At 46.3% G+C, this 25,622-nt stretch overlaps 1 protein-coding gene across 4 annotated transcripts in view; it reads right to left on the bottom strand.

Moving 5' to 3' along the window:
- The window catches only part of Adamts17 (a disintegrin-like and metallopeptidase (reprolysin type) with thrombospondin type 1 motif, 17), a 313,473-nt gene that overhangs the window by 17,268 nt on the left and 270,583 nt on the right, over positions 1-25,622 (bottom strand). For 3 of the 4 annotated variants that reach the window (XM_030242472.1, NM_001033877.4, XM_006540845.4), the window contains 2 exons: positions 14,889-15,093; positions 10,827-10,979 (listed from right to left, as the gene is read on the bottom strand). The exons of the other annotated variant lie outside the window; for it this stretch is intronic. In XM_030242472.1, the coding sequence (XP_030098332.1) occupies positions 10,827-10,979; positions 14,889-15,093 (358 nt within the window). The remainder of the gene's footprint in view (positions 1-10,826; positions 10,980-14,888; positions 15,094-25,622) is intronic. 4 annotated transcript variants of the gene reach the window in all.

Below are 25,622 nucleotides of genomic sequence, written 5' to 3'. Positions count from 1 at the left end.
CTTATCACATTCAACCCTAAGATTTAGAGTCTGCCTCTTCAGCTGCTTCTCTTCTCTACCGTTACCCACTTGCTTCTCCTTGCCTACTTGGTACATGTCCTCTCAGAGCTGCCTGCTCTGTCTCTTGCTCACTGGAGCTTGCTATGTACTCCTGGGAACCTCATCACAAGGAGAGGGGTGCCTATCCACTGTGACCCTAGGTGCCTCACTGACAAATCCCTCCGGGGATGCCCTTGGGGACTGAGACATTGTTCTATGGCACTTACCTCTTACTGTGTCACCCTCCCTATGCCTTTGGTCCTTTTCTAGTGGGATCCTACCTCTGGTGAGACTCCTATTTATGGCCTCTTTCCCAAGTCTTTTCTACCTCCTAGTTGCTATTCTCCTGTGAGCTCTTTACTGCCACCCTTTCTTCAAGGATCTTTCCCTTCCTCTAGCTAACCATGGGCTCTTCTCAGTTAAGGTTAGACTGTTGGCTCCTCTCTCCTGCTTAGTCTAATCTCTTTCCCCCCTCAGACTCAGATATCATTAAATGCCACTGTCTTATTTTTACTGCAGATACGGTTTGGCTTCCATCCAAACTTCACAGTCAGTCTCAGTGGCCAGGAAATTACACATCCGATTTCCAAATTTTTACAGGTTGCAACAACTTCTGTCCCCATATAAGCACATGATTTAGAAAGCTCTTATCCCTAAGCCTTCTTTGTTCTCAGTGCTCACCCTATCTAAGCCCTTTGTTCTCTGCTCTTGTCCCTTCCTCTGATCTCTGGATTCAATCTTACAGAGTTTCAAATGTCTTTTGGGCATGGATAATATTGGAAGAGTTATCACATGCTGTTTTAGTCTACTAAAAAGCTGGCTCTTGACATGACATTTGGTTTGCCTACATTAGACGCAAGCATCTTGCCTCCAAAGCCTTTGTCCTGGACTAGTTAGTCACCTGACTCTGGCAGGGAGAGAGAAAACAAAACAGAAAAGCCCAGGAAAAAGACATTATACTTTGAGAACAACCAGGAGGTAAATGAGTTCCAATAGAAGTTCCTGATGGCTAAATGTAATCATACATGTTTATCTCTGAATACTCTCACCCAATGATATCTTTAAAGCTTTTGCTAAAATGAAGCTTTCTTTATTGTAGGACTTGTAGAGCATTGGAGGTGTCATTTAAACAGAAGAATCTGTAAAATCCCAAACAGAAAAGTTACCTTAAAAATTGAAGCAAAAGAGGTTAATAGTTAAAAATCTATATATAGGTAATTTCTATTTGCTATAGCATACTATATATGTAACTTGAATATAACTTTTGTTTAGAAAAAAAATAGATTTTTTTATTTGACTGAGGAGACAATACCAGGCCTCCAAGATGTCTTATCTTATTTTATTTTCACTAGACTAATGAGGCAACGCCATACCTCTAATATATTTTAGATAAGGTTTATAAACCGTATGGTTATAATGGTCTATTCAGGCTAATAGAAACTGACTTAAAGATATATGTCTAACCATTTTTGTCTTTGCTAACATGGTTAAGCTTAAGCTTATTTGGAGAACTGAGTTATATAAAGATGATATTTTATAAAATGTATATTATAAAAGGGTCAGAAAAATGAGGTTCCTTATATCTCTATGAAATGTACTTATGGTTTAAAGTTTATTTTGATATCAAAGCATCTTTTATTCAAAATGTATACATTGTAAGGCATAAATGTAACAGATAAAAGTAGGAATCCTTATAAACTGCTAAAGATAATTAAAACATAAAGTTATAACAGTTATACGTACTGGCTGCTAGAGCTTTTTCAAAAATATTAAAATTATCATCATCACAGTCTCAATTTTTTTGTTTTCTTAACTACAGACTTTTTTTTTTAAGTGTTTCTCATTGTGCTGGAAATAACTCTGTGTAACTCATATCTGCCTAGTACTCTTAGGGTACATCTTAGGATGGCAGGCAGAAGAAAGAATATTCACACTCTGTCTCATAAAGCTTTTATGTTTTAATTATCAAATTTAATGTGCTCAGAACTATGTTTGTAGTCATGCTAAGTATTTATGTAATTTATTTATGGAAACAAACTTGGAGAGAAAGACCAAATTACATCTTCCATTATGTATAGTCTTTTTTTTTTGTATATGCTGTTAAAGTTAAGCCTGAGGCAAGTCACTGAAAACAAGTTTAAAGTAAACTTCATGTCTGTTTAGTGTAAATAATATTCAAAATCAGGTATCTTAAAGAACTTCAGAGGCCAACTGACAGCCCTCAAACCCCAGAGAGATCTGAACCTGGCATTTAAAGTGTTTGATGGGAGAAAGAAGCAGGAAAAGATGAAAAAGGCTTCCTATGATGACAAGAAATACCAGATTCTCGCAGCAGGCCCCAGGCCACCTCCAAGGAAACCTGGAGCTTGCTTTAACTGTGTCCAGAGCAGTCACTGGGCAAAGAACTGCACTTTCCCTCACTCACCCCTAGGATGCACAAAAACTAGTCAGGCTGGACACTGGGAGGGAGGCTGAGCATCCCCATTGCCCTGCCAAGGTTGATCACTCTCACAACTTCCATCTCTCACATCTGCTCTGGGACCTTGGCACCCAACACTCCATCAAGATTACCACAGAAGAGCCTAGGTTAACTATCCAGATGAGTGAATAAGATGATCCATTTTTAATTGATATGGAAGCCACCTGATCCATATTTCCTGTTTACTCTGGTACAGCTTATCCTTACCTGAGTCTCTTGAATTAAAAAAAAAAAAAAAAAAAAAAAACACACTTCAAAACTGAGGTTCAGTTATCTGCCAGCTTAAGATGGTTTCATGTCTAAAAGTCAAGCCTTGTGTTTTCCTGGAGCCAACAGGCTTCTTGCTGACATAGGCGAGGTCACAAACAGATTTCAATTAAAAAAAAAAAATCTGAACTATCATGCTGTTGCTACTGACTTTAAAGATTACTTTTTACTATATACTTTATGCTCCAATGATAATTTGAAAAGGACTTGCTTTTTGTCTTAGGGTTTTACTGCTGTGAACAAACACCCTGACCAAGGCAACTCTTTTAAGGACAACATTTAATTGGGGCTGGTTTACAGGTTCAGAGATTCAGTCCATCATTATCAAGGTGGGAGCATGGCAGCATCTAGGCAGGCAGGATGCTGGAAGAGCTGACTACATCTTCATTTGAAGACGGCTAGGACAAAACTGGCTTGCAGGTAGCTAGAATGAGGGTCTTAAAGCCCACACTGACAGTGACACACCTACTCCAACAACATCTCCAAAAAACGCCACTCCCTGGGCCAAGCATATACAAACCATCACACTTTTTAATGGCTGCTGTCAATAACCATGCACCTATACCCATGTTAATGATTGAATATTTCTAGATGGAAAGGTGTTGTGGATTGGTTCTAATGCTATTTGTGTTAATTTGGCTCCCAAAATCACATGGGAATCTGCATGTCCAGTGCTGAGGGTCCCTGCCCCCAGTTGGCTCTAATTTGTAAATAAAGTTGCCAGCGGCCAGTGGCTGGGCAAGGAGACAGAGGCGGGACGTTAGCTTTCCCAGGACCATGGGAGAAGGCGGTTTTAGAATTGCCATGATGGGGAAGCAGGAGGCTCAAGTCCGAGAGCTGCAGGAGAGAAAGCATACAACACGTAAGAATCAGAGTAGAGCAGCTCCAGAGGCCACTCTTCTGATTGGGTCTAGGCTAGCAGAGATGGAATATGGATTTTAGAAAGTATTTAATCAGGAATATTGGAGGGGAGAATGTGCTAGAAGGTTTGGAAATGTGCAACCATTGCACTGTTTAAGACATATGTAAATACAAGGCTGCATATGTGTGTGTTTTTCATTCATGAATTCAAAACATTTGGGTGGGTGTAGAGGAGGTGTGTGCACCTGCTGGGTAGTTTAGAGCAGTTTAACTCACTACCACTACAGAAAGGAATGATAAAGTTTAAAGATGAAGATGGCTAGATGTTTCCAGAGTGGAAAGAAAAAAGTAGGTTTATACAAATAGTGACAGTTTGAGGAAGAGATTTAAGGTATGGGAGAAATGAGACTTACAGCTGATATACTGCAAAGTTCAAAGTTTAACATATTAACCAATGAAATTCTGGTAAGCTATAATCTAGGCTTAGTAACAGTTATACGTACTGGCTGCTAGAGCTTTTTCAAAAATAATTAAAATTATCATCATCACAGTCTCAATTTTTTGTTTTCTTAAATACAGACTTTTTTATTTTAGTGTTTCTCATTGTGCTGGAAATAACTCTGTGTAACTCATATCTGCCTAGTATTCTTAGGGTGCCGATAGGAGGATGGCAGGCAGAAGAAAGAATATTCACACTTCTGTCTCAGATTCGTCTTTCTGGCCTTCAAGTTCTTCATGCCTTTGGTTCTCTTTCCTGCCGGGAAATTTCTGTCTTATCACAGATGAGTGTTCGTGTCTGTGTTGATTACTTCTCAGGCTTGATTTTTGCTATGGCTCAAAACAGGAGTCTGCTCCAACTGTCTGCAGACATTTACTAACTGCTTTTTCTACAAGGAGGCCTTCAACGCAGGTTATTACAACAGACAATGGTCTTTCTGATAGATCTAAACCTTTTTTTTATCACATTTTGTCAACTTCAAAATCTCATGTAAGCATCAGGGCAGGGAGTCATGGCTTGGACCCACTCATCACAGCTCAAGTGGGCTCTGGATCTCTTGTCAGTCAATGGGGCCGCCAAAGCTTAAGCTTTCCCCCCTATCGCCTATCCACCCTGAGGACAGATGCTTTCTTCCTTCCCCTGTTGGATGTTTTCTGTCTTCCTGACCTTTCTGGCAGTGCCAGGCCTGGAAGTTTCAAATATAGGTTTGATATAAAGACCCACTCCAAGTCCCTTAGCTTTACCTTCTGTCCACAGACTGTGAGTACCACACAGATATCCACTCAGTCAGCAGACAGCATTCGGGAATCAACGCTGGTACTAAGGCTGCTCCCAAACCAGCTGTCTCATTAGCTTTGGTGCACCTACAAAACCGGGAAGCCCTCAATTTGTTGACAGCCAAAAAAGGACCTGACAGTTGCCTCTTCCTCAGTGAAGAATGTTGCTACCATGTGAACCAGCATGGCCAGGGAGAGAGGATTAAAGACCTATGGGAGCTAGACCACAAAGCAAAGCCTCCAGGAGCTGTCTTCTATGTGGGGCTCTCCCTTTGGTCTCCCTTGGATGGAGCCCCAGGATCCTCCAGCTCCTTGACCCACTGATATCCATACTTCTTGTATGAGACTCCCTGTCTCATCAGGTTGTCTCCGTGTTGGGAAACCCTGCTATTAATGTCACCAGGACCAGACAGCTCCCTGAGCTTCACCCAAAATGGAAGACTCCCTTTCGAAGTGGGGCTTCCTCTTCTCCATCTGACCTTATCTGGGGAGCCTGACCTCCATCCACATCCTTTACCTGAGGAATGCCGCGTAGTTCTAGCAAGTTCTAATGTAGTTCTAGCAAGTACCTGGAATGCCTCTCCATGCAAATGAGGCATCCCCGGTACCTTAAACTCCAGCTAACAAAATTCACCTGAAAAACCCTTCCCACTTTCCAAGGTTTATACAGCCCTTGTTCACCCCAAATAAAATATAGATGCGCTAGCTGTTTCATTGAGTATCATCTAAGAGAGCTGTCTCACATCCAGAGGGAGGAAGCCGAACTCAGAACCACGTTTCAGGAGAGAACTGGTAAAATAACCCAAGGTAAACCTGACGCTCTTGATAGAATCTCTTCAGGTCTCCTACCATAGCCTGCCCGTGAGTCCTCACCACTGACTGGCACTCCAGACTTTTAAAGAACGTCCTTGTGACATCTCCAGAAGTAGCTACATGAGTACAGTTGTTCTTAACAATAAACAAAAGGCTGCAATGTTAGGTCCAAAGTGGACCCCCAAAATGGTGGTGCTGCTGACACTGTCCTAAATGACATCCTGGGCTCAGCTCAGGCTGCACTCTGATGGGTAAACAGAAGGATTACCACCTAACCTCAGCATCCCTCAGAAACCCTGTGAAGTGGGTTTCTGTTTGCCAGGAAAAGCTATTACTTCTCTTATTCCCACCCCACCCCCATAGTCAACTAACTCTGAAAATGGGGCATCGCGGTTCCCTATTAACCCACATAAGCTTGGAAGGATCAAAATCCCAATACTAGCTCTCAGGCTGTTCTGGCCCATGATCCACCAACCTCCCCTATTAGTTCCACCTTGCATACCTCCCCCTACCTCAACACACCTCCTTGAAACTGGCAAGGCCTTTCCCACCTTTTGTTCTCTCTGGTAGTTCTGAGTCCCCAATAAACCTTTCTTTTTATCCACAGAGTTGTCTAGTTTGGTGGTTTCACTATAAGCCTTGTTTACATATAGGTAGTAATCCTTAGGTCTGCAGGTATGTGGCTTGTCCCACCTATCACCTCCCAGGGACAGGCTCACTTCTTTCGACATTTGGGTGGAAGACACATCTTCTGAGAGCCTCTGTCACAACCTACTCTCAGTACTGGCTGTGTAGATGTTGCCTCTTATCAGTTATAGGGTCCTATTGATCTGAGGAGGCTAGGACAGCTCAGAGCAATAGTCTCCTATTTTTTTGTCTAGTTTGCTTGCTTATTAGTCATAGGAAAATAGTGGCACCCATGTCCAATGTTCCAGTCACCTGGAGAGTGAGGTCAGGCGTTCCATGAGGAGTCCTATTTACCTTTCTTGGCCAAAGAAGACAGATAAGAAAAAACATGGGAAAAATTCTATCTGGCTGGGTAATGTTCCCAGCCCCCAGGCCCAATAATAGCAGCATCAGAGGTGGTGGTGGGGTGGACAGCTTCTGGTGTAGTTCTTGAGTCCCATCTCTGCCTTTTCAACTCCAGTTTGTTCCCAGCTGACCCTGCATACACATGTAATTTAGCATCTCTGGGCTCTCATCTGTATGGCAGAGCAAACCTTCTATGAGATCTGGCTTGATGGATATTTCTATGATACTACCATCATCGGGGATGGGGACTGGGAACATCCTCCATGGAGTTGAACCACTGTAGAGGCATGCTCTGCACAGACCTGCTGTGGCAGGGTTGGGGTAGCTGACTCACAAACACACATAACCACTCAGCCTGTAAGTAGCCATGACTGGGGGAGGTCATTGCATTCTATGGATCCACATTCTTAGTGCCAGGGACAAGTGATCAAGCTGGCTATGCCAAGGTGGGCACTTTAGCCTCCCTACGTGAAACAAAGAAGAAACAGTCACTCTGTACCCCCAGTGGTAGATGGGCGTGTGTGGTTCTAGAACTCACCTCTGCCTCTGACCAGGACTGCCTGTGGCCATACAGTTCTTCCAAGGCTAGGTCTGGATAGCTGTGGTCAGGGAGGCTTAATAATGAGGTCAAGTCAAGTTGGGTGAGAACAGACTTGTTACCCGTGGCACAACAGTGGGAGCGGAGTGCTGTGTTTAAGCGGCTGATCGTAGTTGTCTAAGACTAGTCTTCATCTAGACCCTAGAATGCATGAACATCTTGGAGGTTCAGGCAAGGATAGCCTTTGTGGTTCCCATGTTGGAGACGCAGACCCAAGGTGAGAGAGTGAGACACATACATGGAGAGTCAGAGCAGTATGGCTCTCTGCTGTCTCCACTCAGCGTTCATAGTCTCTCAGGGCTGCACTGTTCTTTGAAGTTAGATTCCTTCTACCTGAGATTCATCCAGGCAGCTCCGTGCTGAGCTTCACTAATGGTCATGTTTCTGGGCTATATTGGTTTCATTTGGGGAATAACCCTATGGCCTTAAATTCTGACTCTTTGGTCAGAATTTGTTAAAGATTAGGGAGGATTTTTTTTGTCTTCTCCAAATTCAGTTATCCACGGTCTTCATTTTGGCACTACAGGAGATAATTGTTGTTTTGCACTAGAAGCCTTGGGACAGTTTGAACTCTGATACAGGCTCGTGTATGTGGGACCATGATAGGCAGCCTATTTTGGTTGAATGAGGCTTGCTCCGGCGACCCAGTAGAAAACTCTACAAGGGACAGAAAAGCGAGCCACAGTCCCAGAGTCAGGTGCCTGACACCACAGAGCCCCCAACTCTATAATTCTGTGACTATAAGTCACACAGACAATGTCCCAAGCTCCTGGCATTCTGGCTAGACTCCACCCCCACAGTTACCTGACAATAGCCAAGTATGCTCCTCCCCACAGTTACCTGATAACAGCAAGGTAGCCCAGCCCACTATAAAAGGGGCTGCTTGGCCCCTCCTCGCTCTCTTTAAGTTCTCACCTTTTTTACTCTCATCTCTAGCCCTCCTTCTCTCTCTCCCTTCCCCCCTCTCTCCATGTGGCCATGGCCGGCCTCTCTCCCTCTTTCTACCTTCTCTCTTTCCCCCTGCCTTTCTACAATAAAGCTCTAAAACCATCGACTGTCTCTGCTCATCAAAGCCCGCAGTGCTTGAACGATGGTATAAGCTTTCCCCTAATGGGCCACATCTAACCTCCCACCGGAAAGCCATCCTGTGCTCCAGCCACGGACCGGACTAAGGACTCTCACCCAATGTGGGAACCACCCAGCGCAGCCCTCTCCCCTGCCCTCTCCTCCCTTCCGCCCCTGGGGCTGACCGAGCTGCCCCCGGGCCCCCAATTTTGTTCTCAGCTCTTCCACAGTATTCAGCAAGAGATGCCTGAGACTGAGAACTTGTTACTTAGGACTGCCCCTTGTCCACCACCCGCAGAGCTGGGGCATAGTGGCTTCACACAGCCAGACACCCACCTGGGGCCGCGTGGAAAGCCTGTGGCAGTCTTCCACGACCGCCTGTCCAGAGCACCAGAACTCTAGCGGGACGCAGATTTTCTCCCACTCCCTTATTCCTCCGGCGCCCTCTGCCCCACACATGTTCAGCATAGAAATCACTGCGGGCACTAGAATCTAGGGGACAGATTTCCAGTAGACAGCTCCTCCTCTTCCCAGAAGTCAGAGGCAGAACCAAACTGCCTGCTTGGGACTGTTAGGAGACGGTATCCTGAGTCCAGACAACTCAGGAACAAGCACCATCTTACAGGCAGGGCCAAAAACTGAGTTCATGATCCCAGGCCCCAGAACTAACGCCTATCCTGCTTCTTCGGGTGTTTCACGCTTGTCTGTCAACCAGTGAAGGCTGTAAGGAGGGAATTATCTAAACTAAGGCACACAAGTAGTGAATGTGTTGCTGTTGTGACTTAGAGTGACTAGGTGCAGCTTGCCCACTTCCTTTGTCCCCTGTCATTCTAAATCCTGGGCCCGAGTCGAGTCCAGGAGGGGACCTAATTACAAAAGTTGAATGGAGGACCCTGAAACCAGGTGACCCAGAGTCACCAATGTTAATTTCCTTGCTTAACCCCTTGTGTCAAAATATGATTGGCCAGTACAGCAGGCTACCCTACTCCCCCTGACTCTGGGTTCCCATTCTATAATAACATTGTACCATCTCCCTTCTGGGCTACAGTTCAGATCCCAAAGTGGCCACCTCCCTGTGTGTGCAGAAAATAAAACTGTCATTTTTAAGTTTCTGTCTCTGGAATGAGTTTTCTCTGCTTCCCACCCCAAACCCAACATGCATACTGCCAGGCTTTATAGTGAAACCCAAACAAAATAAAATTTCAGGTACCATTTAAAAACATTTTTGGCCATTGGCAACCAACTGTGACATGTTGACGGTTCTCACTGTGCGGGCCGAGCAAAGGAGACTCTGGGAGTGTGGAGAGGTTTTCAGTTGCTGAGACCATAAGGAAGCAAATATACCCTCTGTATTCATGAGACACTAAGTATCTTTGGGACAAGGTTCTTGGACCAATCTACTCAGTAGAAATGAATCATTCAAAGTTACTATGGGTCAAACAGCAAAGACATGATGATGATGATGACGACGACGACTACGACGATGATGATAAACTATACTGGATCGCCTTGGTACACTATACAGGTGTGGACACTATACAGGTGTGGATGCAGGTGCACATAGATGCGGATGCCAGGAAGAGTTCTTCACCTGCCATCAATCTTTTTGTGGAGCACACTGACTTGGGCTAGGCAGGTGGATTGGTAACAAGCCCCAAGGATCCACTGATTTCCACTGCCCTGGCCCTGGGGTTACAAGGGAAACTGTACACACCCAGTTTTCACCAAAAAAGCATCATTCTGAGAAACATTCCACTGCCATTGAACCTTCCCTGCTTCTTGAGGTGCTGACTCGGCAGCTCTCCAGCATCTCCAAGGACTCCTGCATCCTTAGGCTCTTGCCTAAGAAATGTATGGCACTTCTCAGACCTTGACATAATGGCTCTGCCTCAGCCTAGCCCCCAGATTTGTGAGCCTTTCATAGTGGGTAGCTATGTGGTTAGGGTCATGGCAGTTTGCTGGGGTACCACTAGTATGCTGCAAAGAGCAGCCAGGCTGGTGAGGAACACCTACTGTGTGCTTTAGGCTGCATTTGATTTGCTCCCATCACAGTGGGATGCTCCCAGCACAGTGCAGCTGGTTGGAAAGAGCAGGAGAATAGGACGTGGCGGCACACGTCTTTGACCCCAGCACTTGGCAGTAGAGGCAGGTGGGTCTTTGTGAGTTCAAAGCCAACCTGGTCTACAGAGTGAGTTCCAGGACAACCAGGAGACAGAGAAACCCTGTTATGAAAAAGAAAGGAAAGAACCGGATGGAGGCATGGAGGGTCAACAGAGAGGAGAGCTCTGAGGAGCGGAGAAAAAAGTGAACGTGCCTCATTGTGGTCTCCAGCAGAAAGGGAGCTCATGCTAGCTCACACTGCCATAACAGGGTGGAAATCCAGCACGCTCTTCTCACCTTAGACCAGTCCCCCGTTTTCCACTCATAGCAGCCAGAGTAGTCCTCGCACTCCTCCTCTGCTTTCGGCCTTGTGGACGCGTCACATTTCCCTTGGGAGTTGGTACATGTCACAGTCCGTTTTTGGATCCCTTTGCCGCAGTTGGCAGAGCACTGTATGACACAATATAGGTGCTTAAATATATTCTAACTCAGTTTAAGTCCATCAATGCCACTGGAGTCCCCACTGTGTGCCAGGCCCAGAATGGGGGAGCAGAAATGATGTTATATAATCTGTACTTGAATTTGAGTTCTTTAAAGTCCTCTTTTTACCCCCAGGGGACCCAGCTAGGTGGCCAGTACTGGGTACAGGATTCAGGACTCAAAAGAACTCATGGCACCCAGGTGGTCAAAGGAAGAAAATGGGATTAAACGGCCCAGTCGCCAGGTCTAAACAATCTATGCAGCGCAGGAGTTCAAAGAGCAAATGGAACATGAGGTGGCAGGAAAGCAATAGCCAGCTGGAGCTAGGTAAGGCTCTGGAAGTGAAGGAGTCTGAGCCAGCTGGCCTCCAGATACACAAGGCAAGGACCACCATCAGGAAAGGAGGTGGTAGCTAGAAGCCATGGGTGTTTCTCATAGGCAAGATCTCAAAATTTCAGCGTGGATACCAAGAACAAAGATGGCAACACTCCATATAGTAGTTTAGTTCACTTCCTAGGAGCCTTGGCAAGAAACAACTCCAAGAGGGCATCTAGGTAGAACCTGGGTGGGGCGGGGGTGGTGGTGGTTACAAATGATGATCAAGCTCTCAAGAGGTTAAATCTGAGGTGTCCTCATGTAACAAGAAGGAATGAAAAAGCTGGGCAGTTGGGGGTGTACACATTTAATCCTAGCACTTAGGAGGCAGAGGCAGGCAGATCTCTGAGTTCAAGGCCAGCCTAGTCTACAGAGTGAGTTCTAGGACAGCCAGGGATACAGAGAGACCCTGTCTTCAGAAAAAACAAACAAACAAAGCAAAGCAAACAAAGAAGGAATGACAAGTTAGAAGATTTGACAACACACAGAGACACTGGGTGCTCTGGGACATGTCTGCATCTTGCTACTGGCTCACTACACTGGGGGAAGGCATGGTGCAGTTATATATCTCCTGACATAGAAGGAAGCCCAGACAGAGAGGACTTGTCACCTTTGGGAGATCATAATGGACAAGATGACAGGTTGGCCAGTGAGTAGAGGGGATATGCTTGCATCCCCTAGCCAGAGGGCAGGAGGAATACAGACCACACCTTGGGGAGCCTCCCCCCCACCTCCTGTAATTTGCTATTGCTATGTGTGACTCCCTGAAAAATGCTGCCTTTCCACACAGAGGTGGAGGAGGTTAAAGGCTGTGTTCTGCAGAGATTTCAGGCTGCCCAGTTTATTATGTGTGGCAAGCCATGCAGTGACAGAGTGACAACAAGGCCAACTTTTTAATTAAAAAAGTTCCAGCATGTTCAGAAAAAAACACATAGAGGACAAGCGTTCTACTTGACATTTCTCTTATTGATGTTTATCCTAAAGCATTACCTACCTGCCTTTTTCCTATGATCTTTTCTTAATTTAAAATTTTATGTGTGTGCATGTGCCTGAGTATATGTATGTGTTACACACATATAAGGGTGTCCAGAAAAGAGCACTATATCCCCTGGAACTAGAGTTACAGCCAATTGTAAGCCTCAATGTGGGTGCTGGAAACCAAGCCCCCTGCAAAAGCCTCTGGCTCTCTTAACCCCTGAGCCATCTCTCCAGCCCTGCATGAACTCTCCCCTCTGTGGTACTTTGAGACGAATCTTGACTGGCTTGTTTCAGAAGGCACGCACGTGCCTCCAAACTAGCCATGGGGTCACCTAGAAGAGCTGGGGGAATCACATGGACTTATGTGTGTGGTACTGGTAAAGGCGTGGCTGAAAGTGACCTCAGACGTGAGGGGCTGCGTTATAACAGACTTTAGGACATTGAGCCTCTTGGCCCAGGAGGGCCATTGCAGTAATCCAGGCCTCTAAAGTGGTGGTTTCTGCACTGAAAGGCTGTCCCTTTTCCTCCATGTGACAATTTCCTGACCACTTCAGCAAGTCCACCTTTAACATTGAATTTGTGGGTTATACCCTGCAACTCCAGGCTGCTCAGCAACTCCAGGGCCAAGTTACCACCTCTGCCTGTGGTCAGTGCCTGTGTTGTCTAGTCTGTGTGTCCAGCCACTCTCTGGGGGTTTAAACACTGTTTTCTTTGCCAAGGCCTGGATCTGCCCTTGGTCAGTAACCGATTCCTTTGAGGTCCTCAGCCCTGCCTGCCTGAGGAAGAGCAGGTGCAGGATGATGCTGCCTTTGAAGGACCTACGAAGGTGAGGCTCAACCTCTGTTTACTTCCCCCCAGGATGGGGCTGAGAAGCTGAGAAGCTGAGGATAGGAGGGTGCAACCTTTCGTTTCCTTCTGATATTAGGTTCTCTTTCCAATAAAGTCATAAAGAATCGGCAGAGGAGGTGGGTGGTAAGCATGATCAATACCATTGGATAACTAAGTCTCTTCTCCCCTGAGAAAATGAAAGTTCCTAGCAGAAGGGCTCGCTGGCACACAGCAGAGGGACAGAAGGCCAGCTTTGTGGGTAATTCCTGGGGGACTATTAGATCTGTGTTCTAGGCAGGCAGCGTCAGATGGACCAGCGTGGCTCAGGATTAGGCTCGGGCATGTGCAGAGAGATGGGCAAAGAGGGAAGCCTTTAAATCCTGTTCCCGTGGGTCACACTGCCCAGGTAGTGGTCTTCCATGCTGTGATGAGACTTGGCTCCTTAGGTAAGAATGGAGTTTACTTTTCCCACAGGGAAGGGTCTGAGAGGAAAATGTGGGGATTCGATCTGATTAAAGAACAAATCTTGTTTGACTGAGATCAAGGTGGCCAAAGAAGCCCTAGTCCTGTCCTGGAGAGAGGGGTAGGGGGGTGTGTTCACTCACCTCTACCTCGAGGACAGAGGAAGAATCCTCACAATTAATAGACTAGAACCTAAGTGTATGTAAAGAAAAAGAATCAACCGGTTTTAAATTTCCCGTTTTTCATCAAATATCACAAAGGACATATAAGGACCCTGGTCCTTAAATGGGTGCATTTCAAGATTTGTCTGAAATTAAACTTCAGTTTAGAGCAGCCAACAGCAGGCTTTCTGTTCATTAAAAAAAAAATGGGTCAAATACTTTTTTATTCAAAATAATTCTGTTTGGCAATCAAAGAGAACTTTAAAAATATTTTCCATACTGAAGAGTGTCTTGGATCTAGCCTCCTTATGTTTTCTAGACAACTCCAGGTTTGGAGGAACCCGAGAGAAGTCCACCCCTTTATTTAGCTATTTTTTGTTTGTTTTATATCCAGACAATCAACATAATTGCAATGTCAAGGCAAAGCTCTGAAAGATGACATCACCAGAGACAAATGATATTTCCAGGATTGGCCTTCTAACTTAAAACTTGGGCCTAGAAGACCTCTTTCCAACATGGTTTTTTGGTGTGAGATTTGCAACTGACTTGCATACCAAAGACTGTCCCTCCTAGCATCCGACCCCTGCAACCTGCAAGGCCTTCCCTAGCACTGCAGGAAGACTTTGCAACCAGCTACTTAATTTGACCAGATTACAATTCAACCAAGTCTGAAGGAGAATAAAAAGGTCAGTGGGTAAGTATGTATGCATGATGTGTGTATGGAGTGTGTGTGTGTATGTACATATCTATCTATCTATCTATCTATCTATCTATCATCTGTCCATCTATTATCTCTTGGTGGGAATTCGTACAAGAAATGGAATTTAATAGTACTTTTCGAGTGGTGTATATTATGTATGTTTGTTTGTCTGTTTTTATCTGTGTTATTTTAGATGGAACTTAAAGAAATAGGGGCTGGAATGAGCTGGTGATCTGGTCACAGGGCAGGTGAGGACTGTAGTACATGGGAATGAGTTACAAATATCCTGGAGGTGACAGCACACCGTGGGCCCTGTGGTTAAGGCCTTCAGGTTCTCGCATGGCTTCCACTTCAGTGGCAAGCCCAGGCACTCACCTCTGACCACTCTGAAGCCTCCCAGATAGACAGGCAGTCCTGGCCTTCACAGCTCTGTACCGGTGTTGGCCGGGGTTCTGAGCAGTAGATGGGCCGAGTAGTGACGTGTGTGCCGTTCTGGAGCTGGTACACGCAAGTCACCTCCCGATGCTGCACGCCCTTCTCACAGGTCGCTGAGCAGGGGCTCCACTGACCAGTCACCCACCTGCCCAGAGAGGAAGGACAGTAAGGAGATAACCTGGCAGTGGCTGAGTAGGGAAAGAGATGGATCTGGGAACTTTGTCATCAACTCTGGAGATAATTCCAGAGCTTCAAACAGAGAATGGCCAGAGCTGTCATCTATCTAGTTCAGTGGCTCCAATGGCATAGGGAAGATGTTTAGTGCAATGGAGTTTGAGTGGACACGAAGCTGGTCATGTCCCAACAGTAACTGAAAAAAAAAAAAGGTATATATTTATGTGTGTGTGAGAGAGAATGTATACATGTATATGCTAACATGTATGTGGAGGCCAGAAGAAGGTTTCATGGTCTTCCATCTCTTTCCACCTATGCCTCAGAGGCAGGGTCTTTTTTGGAACTGGGGACTAACGTTTTGGCTAGGTTGGAAGCCAGAAAGCACCAGCAATCCTCCTGTCTCCATCTCCCCCTGCAGCTGGGGATAAAGGTATTTACAGAGACAATCAGCTTGTTATGTGGGTGCTAGGGTGCAAAGTCTGATCTTCATAAATTGTGGAACAAGCACTCTTAACCACCAAGCCATCTCTCCAGCCACCTCCCCTGTCCCAACCCCCAACCCCTGTCCAACAGAAACTGTCAATATGGTTACGATTCTGTTTCCTGCCCTCTGCCATGAGCACCCAACACTGCTTTAAGGCAATGTGATGTTTGTTACCACAGCGTTAGCTGACTGATACAGTTTGCAGAAAGGCCTCTCCAGTGCACCAGGTTCTCCCTGCTTTCCTTGGCCCCAAAAGCTTCCAGACTAGAGCCAGTAACTCTTAATGCAGGCATCTTGTGGGCCACCGGAAAATAGGCTTGAGGATGTCGCTTGAAAATGCTTTTCTAAAACTGTCTACCATCCACTATTTCAACTGCCTGTGAATGTGTGTCAACACTACCATGCAGCCGAAGTTCCAAATCCTCACACTTAGGGAAGGTGCTGTGTAGTAATTTATACTACAGTTAGGCCATTTTTTTGAAGTGCACATAACATTGACTAACGAAGTGGTGTGGTAGCTCTTCTAAGCCATAGAGTTTGATAGAAGGCCTATTGCACAGGCCTTGCCTAGGCTCTTAGAGGAACTGGCATTATTGGCTTATGAAGCCATCACCCCACTGTCTGTCTTCATTGTCACCTGGAGTACTCTCTGTGTGCCTGTGTCCTCCCAGCTACCTTCTCATGAGGATATTGAATGAGCGGGGGCATCCTGCCCCAGTGTGATCTCATCTTGATTAATTACATCTGCAATGACACTATTTCCAAATGGGATGACATTCTAGCCTCCTGGGTGTTAGGACTCTAACATACTTTTCTTTAAAAGGAGGCTGCTACTCAGCCCACCACCCAGCTTTAGTTATGCCTTCAACTTAATTCCCCTGTACTATGTAACTTAACATATTACCAGGTCTAAGAGAATAGTATGGGCATGGGGGGGGCATTAGGCCATTATTAAAGACCCGTCTCACTCATAACTCTGAGAATTTTTAGCTTCTGTACACTACTTTTTATGTTAAGGATGAAACCCAGGGCCTTTTGCATATTAGGCAATGTGTTCTACCAGTGAGCCAGCCCCACTTGCTCTCTTCACTTTCATATTTATGTAGGGTCTTATTACATGGGCCAGGCTCAATGTGAACTTTCAATCCTCCTACTTTAGTCGATTAGGTGCTCAGATAAGAGGTGTGTACCACCTTGGCTGTGGGTGAAATTTAAACTAGACAAAGGACTTGTGAGTTCTCCTGAAAAAAATGATTGCACTGTCACAGAAATGATGGCTTTGTCCGAGGTACAGTCTTCCGGCACAATTACTTTATGATGAATGTACAGCAGATCTCAAATTAGATAAGTATAAAGAGAACACATAGTTCCACTCATGGAAGACAGGGTGGCATGCTGTATTTCACAACACCAGCCAACAAAGGAACTATCTAGGAGACTCGGGGTCGACCTCAGCACCTCAGCATAGGAGATAAGGAAGAGTGTGCTTGGTACTCATGAGCAATTGGAATACTCGGCACATTTGTCCACAACTCAAACGCAAGAAACAAGACACCTGCATGTGACTCCATGTGCTTGTTACAGAGCTGGGCACATCCCAGGCACAGCATCAAACAGGCCACACCTAGAATCCCACAGCATAGAGTGGATGTCACAAACCACTTCAGCAGTCCCAAGAAGCTGCAGGCAAGCCACCGCCACTGAGATGGTAAACTTGCTCAATCCCAGCCTGGCTGAGCCAGATGCATACACACCGAGTCAGCTTTCTGCTGTGTCTAGACTCCAGGGTTGGGAGGTTCCATGCAGCATCCTAGCCTTTATGAGCCTCTGCTGATGAGAAGGAAAGGGACTTATCTGCAGCCAGCACTTGGCTACAGAGGAAATGCAGCTTGCACCGGGGCCTGAAGGTCAAAGTGAGATTGGCTAAAGAAGGGGGATTCGGCACTCAGGTGGGGAGAGCCTGACAACGGAACAGAAAAGACAGAGAGCGCAGCTGCACAGCCTGAGGTGACCAGTTCTTGGCGGATCCTTATGGATGGCCTGGCACTGGCCACCGAGGGGAAGCGCTGCACAGTGCCTTTGGGAGCTTGGGGTGCTATCTGTGTTGGTGACACTGGGTTAGGGATCATGAGCAAGTAGGTCTTGGTGGAAACCGAGATGAGAATTACTTATTCTCTGAGACCATGCATCATTACACTTGTGTCTTTGAGGGAACAGAGTTCTAGACCCCCTCAGCTACCTAAGTATGTAGATGTTCAAGTCCCTTATAAACAAGAGCTAGTATTCACACAGAACTCACATCCTTCTGTATGCTTTAAGTTGCCTCTATGTGACATATAGTGCTGGAAATAAATAACTGTCATAGTAAGTTAGTTTGAGAATAATGACAAGATAAAAAAAAATCTATATTTCCTTAGCAAATATGATTCCTTTTTGGAGGGGAGTGGGGTTCAAGACAGGATTTTTCTGTGTAGCCCTGGCTATCCTGGAACTCACTCTGTAGACCAGGCTGGCCTTGCCCTCATAGAGATCTGTCTGCCTCTACCCTCCAAGTTCTGGGGTTAAAGGTGTGGACCACCACCTCCTGGGTCACAATTTTTTTTTAAAATGAACATTTCAGTTTCAATTAGTAGTCAGTCAGTTTAGCCAGTGAATACATAACCCATAGATGGAGACAAAGGCTTGTCTGCTGTGTAGGAAGAAAAGCCCCAAGACTGGGGCTTGAGAGTGTGAGTACTTGGAGGTGGGTTAAGAGTTGTGCCTCTAAAGGGGACAAGGCATGACAGCCAAGATCAGGGGTTGGGAAGAACATGCAAAAGTGACCGAAGAAAGGAAGGTATCTTCAGTATTGGGGGTTAGGTAGACTGAGTCACATCATCTGGGTTTGGTTATGGGACAGATCACAGGTGGGGTGAGGCCTGAGAGGGAACAGTAAGTCTGGTGTTGTGCAGCAATTTCCCCCAATAGAGCATTCCATCTTTAGAGAAGGTCATATGACTGTCAATTCTAAAGGGAAGCTCACCATTAATATTCAGGATGTACACAGTTTATCTCAGGAAGTTCCTGAAACTGACCAGATACACAAAGCTCTGGTTCGCCAAAGTTATACAAGCAATAAAGACTACTGTGAAATACCCTGGGATGAGCCAAAGTCCCAGAAGAGATAATCCCAAGTCTGCTGAGCTGCCCAAAGGGTTTGCAATGGTGTCCTGGTTCCTAGCTATGGGGAACTGTCACTCACACTGGGGTAGGCTTTGATGATTAATCTGCCTTAAGGTCCTTTCTGTTCCTATAAGCAACCCCCTCACACATATTCCGGTAAGTAACACCAATAAGCTCATTCATTCACCAAGTTGGGCTTTGATGGTATCCTCATTTTGGACTGTTGTTGATTCCCTATTTGGGGCAAACAGACCTTTGCTCAGACCTGTTCAGGAATAGTGTCACACAACAAGTATACAGGGCTCAGTGAGGGTGAAGAAGCAAGACTGGTCTGCATCCCTTTACAGTCAGCTCCACAGACCTTCCTTGTTGGGTCTACTCAACTCTGGGTGAGACCTGACAGTGTGACCAGGTAAAGAGTATGAATTATCATTCATGGTCTGGAAGTGGAGGCAGCAGCCAGAGGCTTAGGAGAGTCTGGTCATGCATACAGAGTGCATAGGGACAAAGTGACAAAGTGACAGAGTGTGGGGGTGGGAGTACAGGAGAGTGGGGGATGGGAGGCATGCAGATCAGCCAATGGAGAAAGCAGGTGTTAGAGAACATGCTGGAAGGCTCTTCTCAATTTGGCTTTAGACTAGTCATTTTCCTGCCTCAATCTCTTAAGTAGCTGGGATGGCAGGCATGCTCCCCAAACACATCTTGGGGCTCTCATTTTCAGTCACATAAACCCTTTTCTATCCGTGGTACCCCTGACTCACTGCCTTCATGCCTAGATAGCAGGTGAGGCTGATGTATTGGAGCAGACATTCTCCTCTTCTCACACAGTACCTGGGTCTGATGGGTGCACCCTCAAGTCCTCAATACCCAGCTTGCCTGCTGGCTAACCAGGAAATGGCCACATCCTGTCCCTTCTTTATAAAACACTGGCAACTGCTCACACACCACTAGCTTCTTGCTAGATTGGCTGAGATGACCTTTCCTGAGGGCCTGAGAGCTCCGTGAATCTACTGTATTTCAGGCCTGACAGATGCAGCCTATTCTGACTGGTTAACTATTGTTAAAAATGTAGACACCGGTTCTGTGGAGAGGAGCTCTGGTTTCCCGGGGGCCCCTGGAAAGGGCGACTCGGTGGCCATTCTGAAGTAAGAGAGAGATGAATACGGTCCACTAAAATTAATTTTCCTCCTAATTCTTAATAAGTCTGCATGATTCAGATGTGAGGAGCGGGTATGATAACATGAGTCTTCTGCTTGAGGACTAGTTACTCTAGAGCAGGGAGTCTTATTTATTTCCTTTGAGCCTTGGGCACTTGCAAGCACAGGGAAGCAGCAGAGCAGTTTGAATCTTATTTGAACATAGTAGTCAAAGTATTTGGAAGATGCTTAGCACAGAGAAGCCTGCAGGGATGTGAGTCCATTTTCCTTGGCACAGGACTTCTGTCCCTTGGTATGAATGTCCAGCTAAAAAGAAGCCAACACTTTTCTCGGTCTCACTGTGGTGACAAGGTCTTTCCTAGGACACCTGTCACTTTGTTCACCATGTGTGTTGTGAGCCTGAGGGATGGGATGTGCAGAGTCTTGCCAAGAGTCCTTCCTCCCCATGTGACACCAATCAACACCTTAAGGACCAGGCGTAGCCGCAGACTCTCCTCTCTGCTCAGGACTGTGTCCCTTTCTCAGCTCCTGGCAGACTGGGGCTAGCAACTCTGATGAGAACCATCAGACAGCTTTCACATATGCCATTTATAGTTTCTGAAGACAGGAGACTGCTTTTATTAAACAGATGTGTGTGAAGGAGGAACAGTGTGGAGTTGCAAAGGTGACAGAAGGAGCCTGGATGGGCTGTCCTCCCAGGGGAATCAACAGGGCCCCTTTAACAGTCCCACATGAGGCTTCAATTCCACCTCTCTCCACTTAAACTCAAAAGTTATGAGTTCTCATATACTGTTCCCTGAAAAGTAATATTATTCACATATTTGTTTTTTAAAAGAGGAAATGAAAATCTGACGTGCATCATGCCGGCCTGTGGATATGAGCTCGCTTGGAAGCAGGCATTTTTGCTTTCAGAGAGGCCCAGCAACTCATGATTGTTCTCCTCGGTGTGGCCAACAATGAACGTGTTTGAGGGAAACAATCTTCAGCCCTGAACTCTGACTTTAAAATGTCTTGTGCCCACTGGATCCTAAACTCGAGAAGGTGGGGGGCTTACCAGGATCTGTGACTTCTCCGTGCTTTTTGCCCTCAGACAATTATGATGATTTTATGTGTGTTGTACAAAGAGTGAGTAAGTAAAGGAAGGGTTGGGGAGACAAGAGGGAGGGTGGAATGTTGTCAGGAGTGGGGGAAGGAGAGAGGAAGCTGGCAGTTTGTCTGTCAATACTTTGTTAAAATATGCTTCAAGGGAAATTGTTTCGACAATAGTTTCTCCAGATACTACAACAGATGTGTGTTCAGCAATGTTATAAACCTCTGTAAAGATTTAATATAGTTGACCCATTCTATAGGTAGGGAGACTGAGGCACTGTGGGGTTCACTAGCCTGCTCGAGGCCATTCAGTAACGAGTGGCAGATCCACTTTCCAGAGGTGTCATTATGACTTGGCTCACTTGCCAAAACAGTGAACTCATTGAAAGAGCATCTTCAATATACTCAATTATGAAACCACCACCATCTAATTTTGGAATGTTTTCATCACTTCCACAAGGAACCCATGCTTCTTCGCTATTATCCCCAAGACCCAACCATCCATTCTTGTCCTAAGTGGTCACTAATCTGACTCTACACATGTCCCTGTTCTGAAAGTGGCACAATACAGCATTGTCCCTCTGACATCACTTCCTATGACATCACTTCCTAGGATGTCACTTCCTATGGCATCACTTCCTGTGACATCTTTAAGGTCCATCTGTGTTGTAGTGTGAGTCATTGTTTCCTTTCTTTTCAAGGCTGAACACAGAAATCAATTGGGAAAAAGACAATCAGATAGTGGGCAAAAACTAAGGGAATGAATCACAAAAATAAAAATGCTGGATAAACATAAAAATAGGCAAATTGCTGACGCGTGACAAGAAAAAAATTAATTTATCACCACTTCCTGTCCACAAAGCAGCAACACAAGAAAAAGTAACCAAGTCACATTTTATCTCTTAACAGTGAAATGGGATTTCCTACTTTATGTTGAAACACTATACAGTGGTCCTATTTTAGGTCCCATTTTACCTGTAAGGGGTCGTTGCCAGCTGCTAGCCCACTGTGGCCCACCAGCTGCCATCCCACTGTGGCCTGGTACTGGACTTCCTCCATATTAACAAGCCAAGTTGAGAGAGCAGCTTTCTTCTGAGCTTTCAAATGTTGGACTCTAAAACCTTGAGCGGTCTGTGTGGGCCAAGTCGTATCTGCCGAGGAATTTGGCCCTGCAGCCTCCAGTCTGGGACTTTACACTTTAATATCCCAAGCTGGCAGCTGTGGATTTCTAAGCAAACCCCTTAAAGGCCAGGGTACCTTACCCTATCTCCCGTCCCAAGGAGGCACAGAACCACTGGTTGTCATATGCCACCCCATCACTTTTTCCTGGGTTTTGACCTTCTACGTTTCTAGGAGACACACATGTTACTTTTGCCTTCAGGTTGGCTTAACAGGTTAGCCTAAAACATTCTGCTCTAAAAAGAGGGAAAAACAAGAACAACAAAAAGAGGTCTCTCAGAGGGATGATGAGACATTGGTTCCTCCAGGATATGTACTGAATAATACCCAATAGAAAGTCCCCAACCCAGAGAGTTACAAGCAACGTCTCAGGCCCCGTTAACACCAGCAGAGGACCCTTACAGATGCCTCAGCTGCCTGGCCCAAGATTACTCAGCATGAAAAGATGCAGGCAGATCTCCTCAGCATTCTGCCCTAAGGCTGTCCAGCTTTGGCTATGAAAAGGCTCAGAATTTTATAAGACTCAGGAAATGTTCCTAGGGGGAGTTCTCAAGGGCTAGAGTGTGCCAGCTCTGCTGCTTCTGGAAGTGGCAATGAAGCAAAGGATTATTCCAAGTGTAGGATCTGGAGGTCCCGAGGCACAGCCCACCCCCGCAGCTGGATGCCCTGCAAGGGTTCTGGTGCACAGCTGTAAGGGGGAGGGGCTCTGCCACTTCCTCCTTAATACCTTTACCAAAAGCCACACACTCAGTCAGTCCTGACTCCCTGAGAACATCCATCCACAGGCCAGCTAGTCTCCTTAGCAACACTCCAAGGTGACGATGACCGTTGGTCCAGTTTGAATCCCTGGTGACTGTTAATGTGCCACCGTGTTAGAAGTGGCGGCTGGTGGTCATGACATCTAAAGGCCATGTGGGTGGTGAACCTGAAAAAAAAAATGCCCCAAGGTGACAGACAAGCTGGGTGGAGCCACGCAGACACAGCTGGTGCCCGCAGATCTCAGCCCTGAGTCAGCGGCTGGCGCTGGGCAGTGTCGACCTTTTCATTTGCCTACACCGAGCAAGGGTGCCTGGCGAGCAGGACACGTCACCACAAACCTCAGAGCAGATGGCAGTGGGACACTTGTGGCCCCAACAACCACTCCTTGTTTCCCTCTGTCTGACTCCTGACTTCTCTGGGCTGTGGCTGCTGACCATGCTGTCTTGTGTTTCTCCAGCTCCTCTTCAAAAGCAGACTGTTGTTCAGTTTGGTCTTTGGCAATTCTGTTAGCATGGATTTTTAAACAGAAGGTGTGGTGCTTGAAGCTGGGGAGGTGGCTCAGACTGTGAAGCCTGGCCGCACAAACCCGAGGACCTGAGTTTTATCCCAAGCATCCACTATAAAAATACAGGTGTGGTCCTGTATGTTCCTATGCTTCGAGAGCAGGGGAAAGGACACAAGAGGACCCCAGTAACTCCAGCCAAGAGAGTCTAACAACATAGCAGCAAGCTCTGGGCTCAAGGAGAGGCCTTGCCTCAAAGAATAAAGTGGAGAGGAAGACACTTGATGCTGATCTCTAGTCTCTGTTGGCACTGGTGCACACGCGCATGCGTGCACACACACACACTCAGAGAGAGAGAGAGAGAGAGAGAGAGAGAGAGAGAGAGAGAGAGAGAGAGAGAGAGGTGGGGATGAAGATGGAGTTCCTAGGATGCTGGACCTCCAACTCTCTAACCCCTCTACCCTGTAACTCACTGGTGTGACTGCCCACGGTGCGTAAGGGGTAACAGAGCCCAGTATGCCAAGTCAAGGAAAGGGGCTCAGCTTGGACAGTTTTCCAGTCCACGTGTAAGACCCGGTTATGTCCTACTAAGGCAACCCCCAGGGAGATCTCTGTTCTGGCTCCCTCCCTCCATGTCCACAGTCACCTCACCTGAGGTACAGCGACTAAGAGGCCATCCCACGTGAGGTCTCTTTAACTTCAGGCCACCCCTGTAACTAGCTCAGCTGTGCTACTTCCTTACTCTGTGACCCTGAGCAGCCACTATACCTGCTGACCTTCAGAGCCTGGGCCTGACTTTCTAGACAGCCATGTTGTCATCCATTCAGCCCTCGCTCCTCCTTATTTCAGTGACGATTACAGACCATTTCCAGGAAGATGTGCAAACAAACAAAAATAAGTCTTCAGGTTAAGGAAAGTGGAATGAGTTAAGTTCACGGCACAGGCAAGTGCCCAGTTACCCTGCTTTGGTTGGCCATGGATGCTTGCTTGGGTGCTCCTCGATCCAGAGATGTTGGCGTGGCTCTCTCTGCCTGGCACTTTTTCCTCATCCCTCAGCTGGCCATTGCAGGTGCTCCTCCAAGGCTCCCCACAGTCCTATACCTTTCTGATCTCTGCTTACACTTCCAAGACTCACTAGATGGCTGGAATGATTCTCCTTCTTCGAGAGCATCCTAGGCTTGCTATGGGCTTGAGACTCCAGAGGGTAAAGAGGCCTGGGTATAATTTGGGAGCCATACCCATGCCTTTGACTTAAGCTACCCAGCCCAGCTGCCCTTGGGTTCAGAGTTTTGATCTGTGAAATGGGTATTCATGCCACGGAGAGATCATATATGGCCGACTATATATTTCCTTTCCGGACCAACTCAAGATTCCAACAGGCACAAAAACCAGTTTAAAATGTACAAGTCAGAAAGCTTCCTTCCACCCCTGTACCCTCCCCCTCCACACGCCTCAGCCACATCTTCCTCTCTTCTGTAGTGAGCCTTGTAAGACAGCATGCTCACAGCTCAGCTCCAGTGCACGGGGAAGAGTGTGCATTAATACATCGGCCTAATAAAGCAAGCAGCAGTTTCCTATAAAAAGTTACAGTGAGATAAATCTATGATAAAATATTCATGCCCTTTGTCTCACTTCACAGAACGCTTCAAACATCCCAGCCGAATGGAGTCAGAGCAGCTGCTGGGCAGATGTTCCAAGGCAGGCAAATGAGAGACAATAATTAGTCCCAATTAAGTTCTCAGTAAATTATGTAAGGGAGGCTTCTAGCCATCCTGCCCTGCATGGCTTGCTGCTGCGCCAAAGGGAGCGAACCCGGTCCAGCATGATTTAGAAACTCCGGACTGCAAGGGATAATTCATGTTCTCAGTGAACTGCAGAGCCTTGGCATGAGAGGAATTAATGAATCCCATAACCGCTCTCAATTGAAAATAATAATTTGTTAATAACTCTAATAGCTAATGAGCTACAGGAGCCATGTTTATGAGTCCTCCCGGAAGAGAAGAAAGAGATCTGGTAGGTTTCTGGGTTTATTAAGTTGGTGGCATTAAATCACCCTGGGATGCTTCAGAGATTTTTTTTTTCCGGAAAATATCCTATTAGATGGTCTGTTTTCACCAGAATACAGCTTCTCTTCCATGTTTATCTGTTTCCTGAGTCTCTGCTCAGGG

Source organism: Mus musculus, chromosome 7 (assembly GCF_000001635.26).
Source record: "Mus musculus strain C57BL/6J chromosome 7, GRCm38.p6 C57BL/6J".
Taxonomy (NCBI): Eukaryota; Metazoa; Chordata; class Mammalia; order Rodentia; family Muridae; genus Mus; species Mus musculus.
This window is presented reverse-complemented; position numbering and strand designations above follow the sequence as displayed.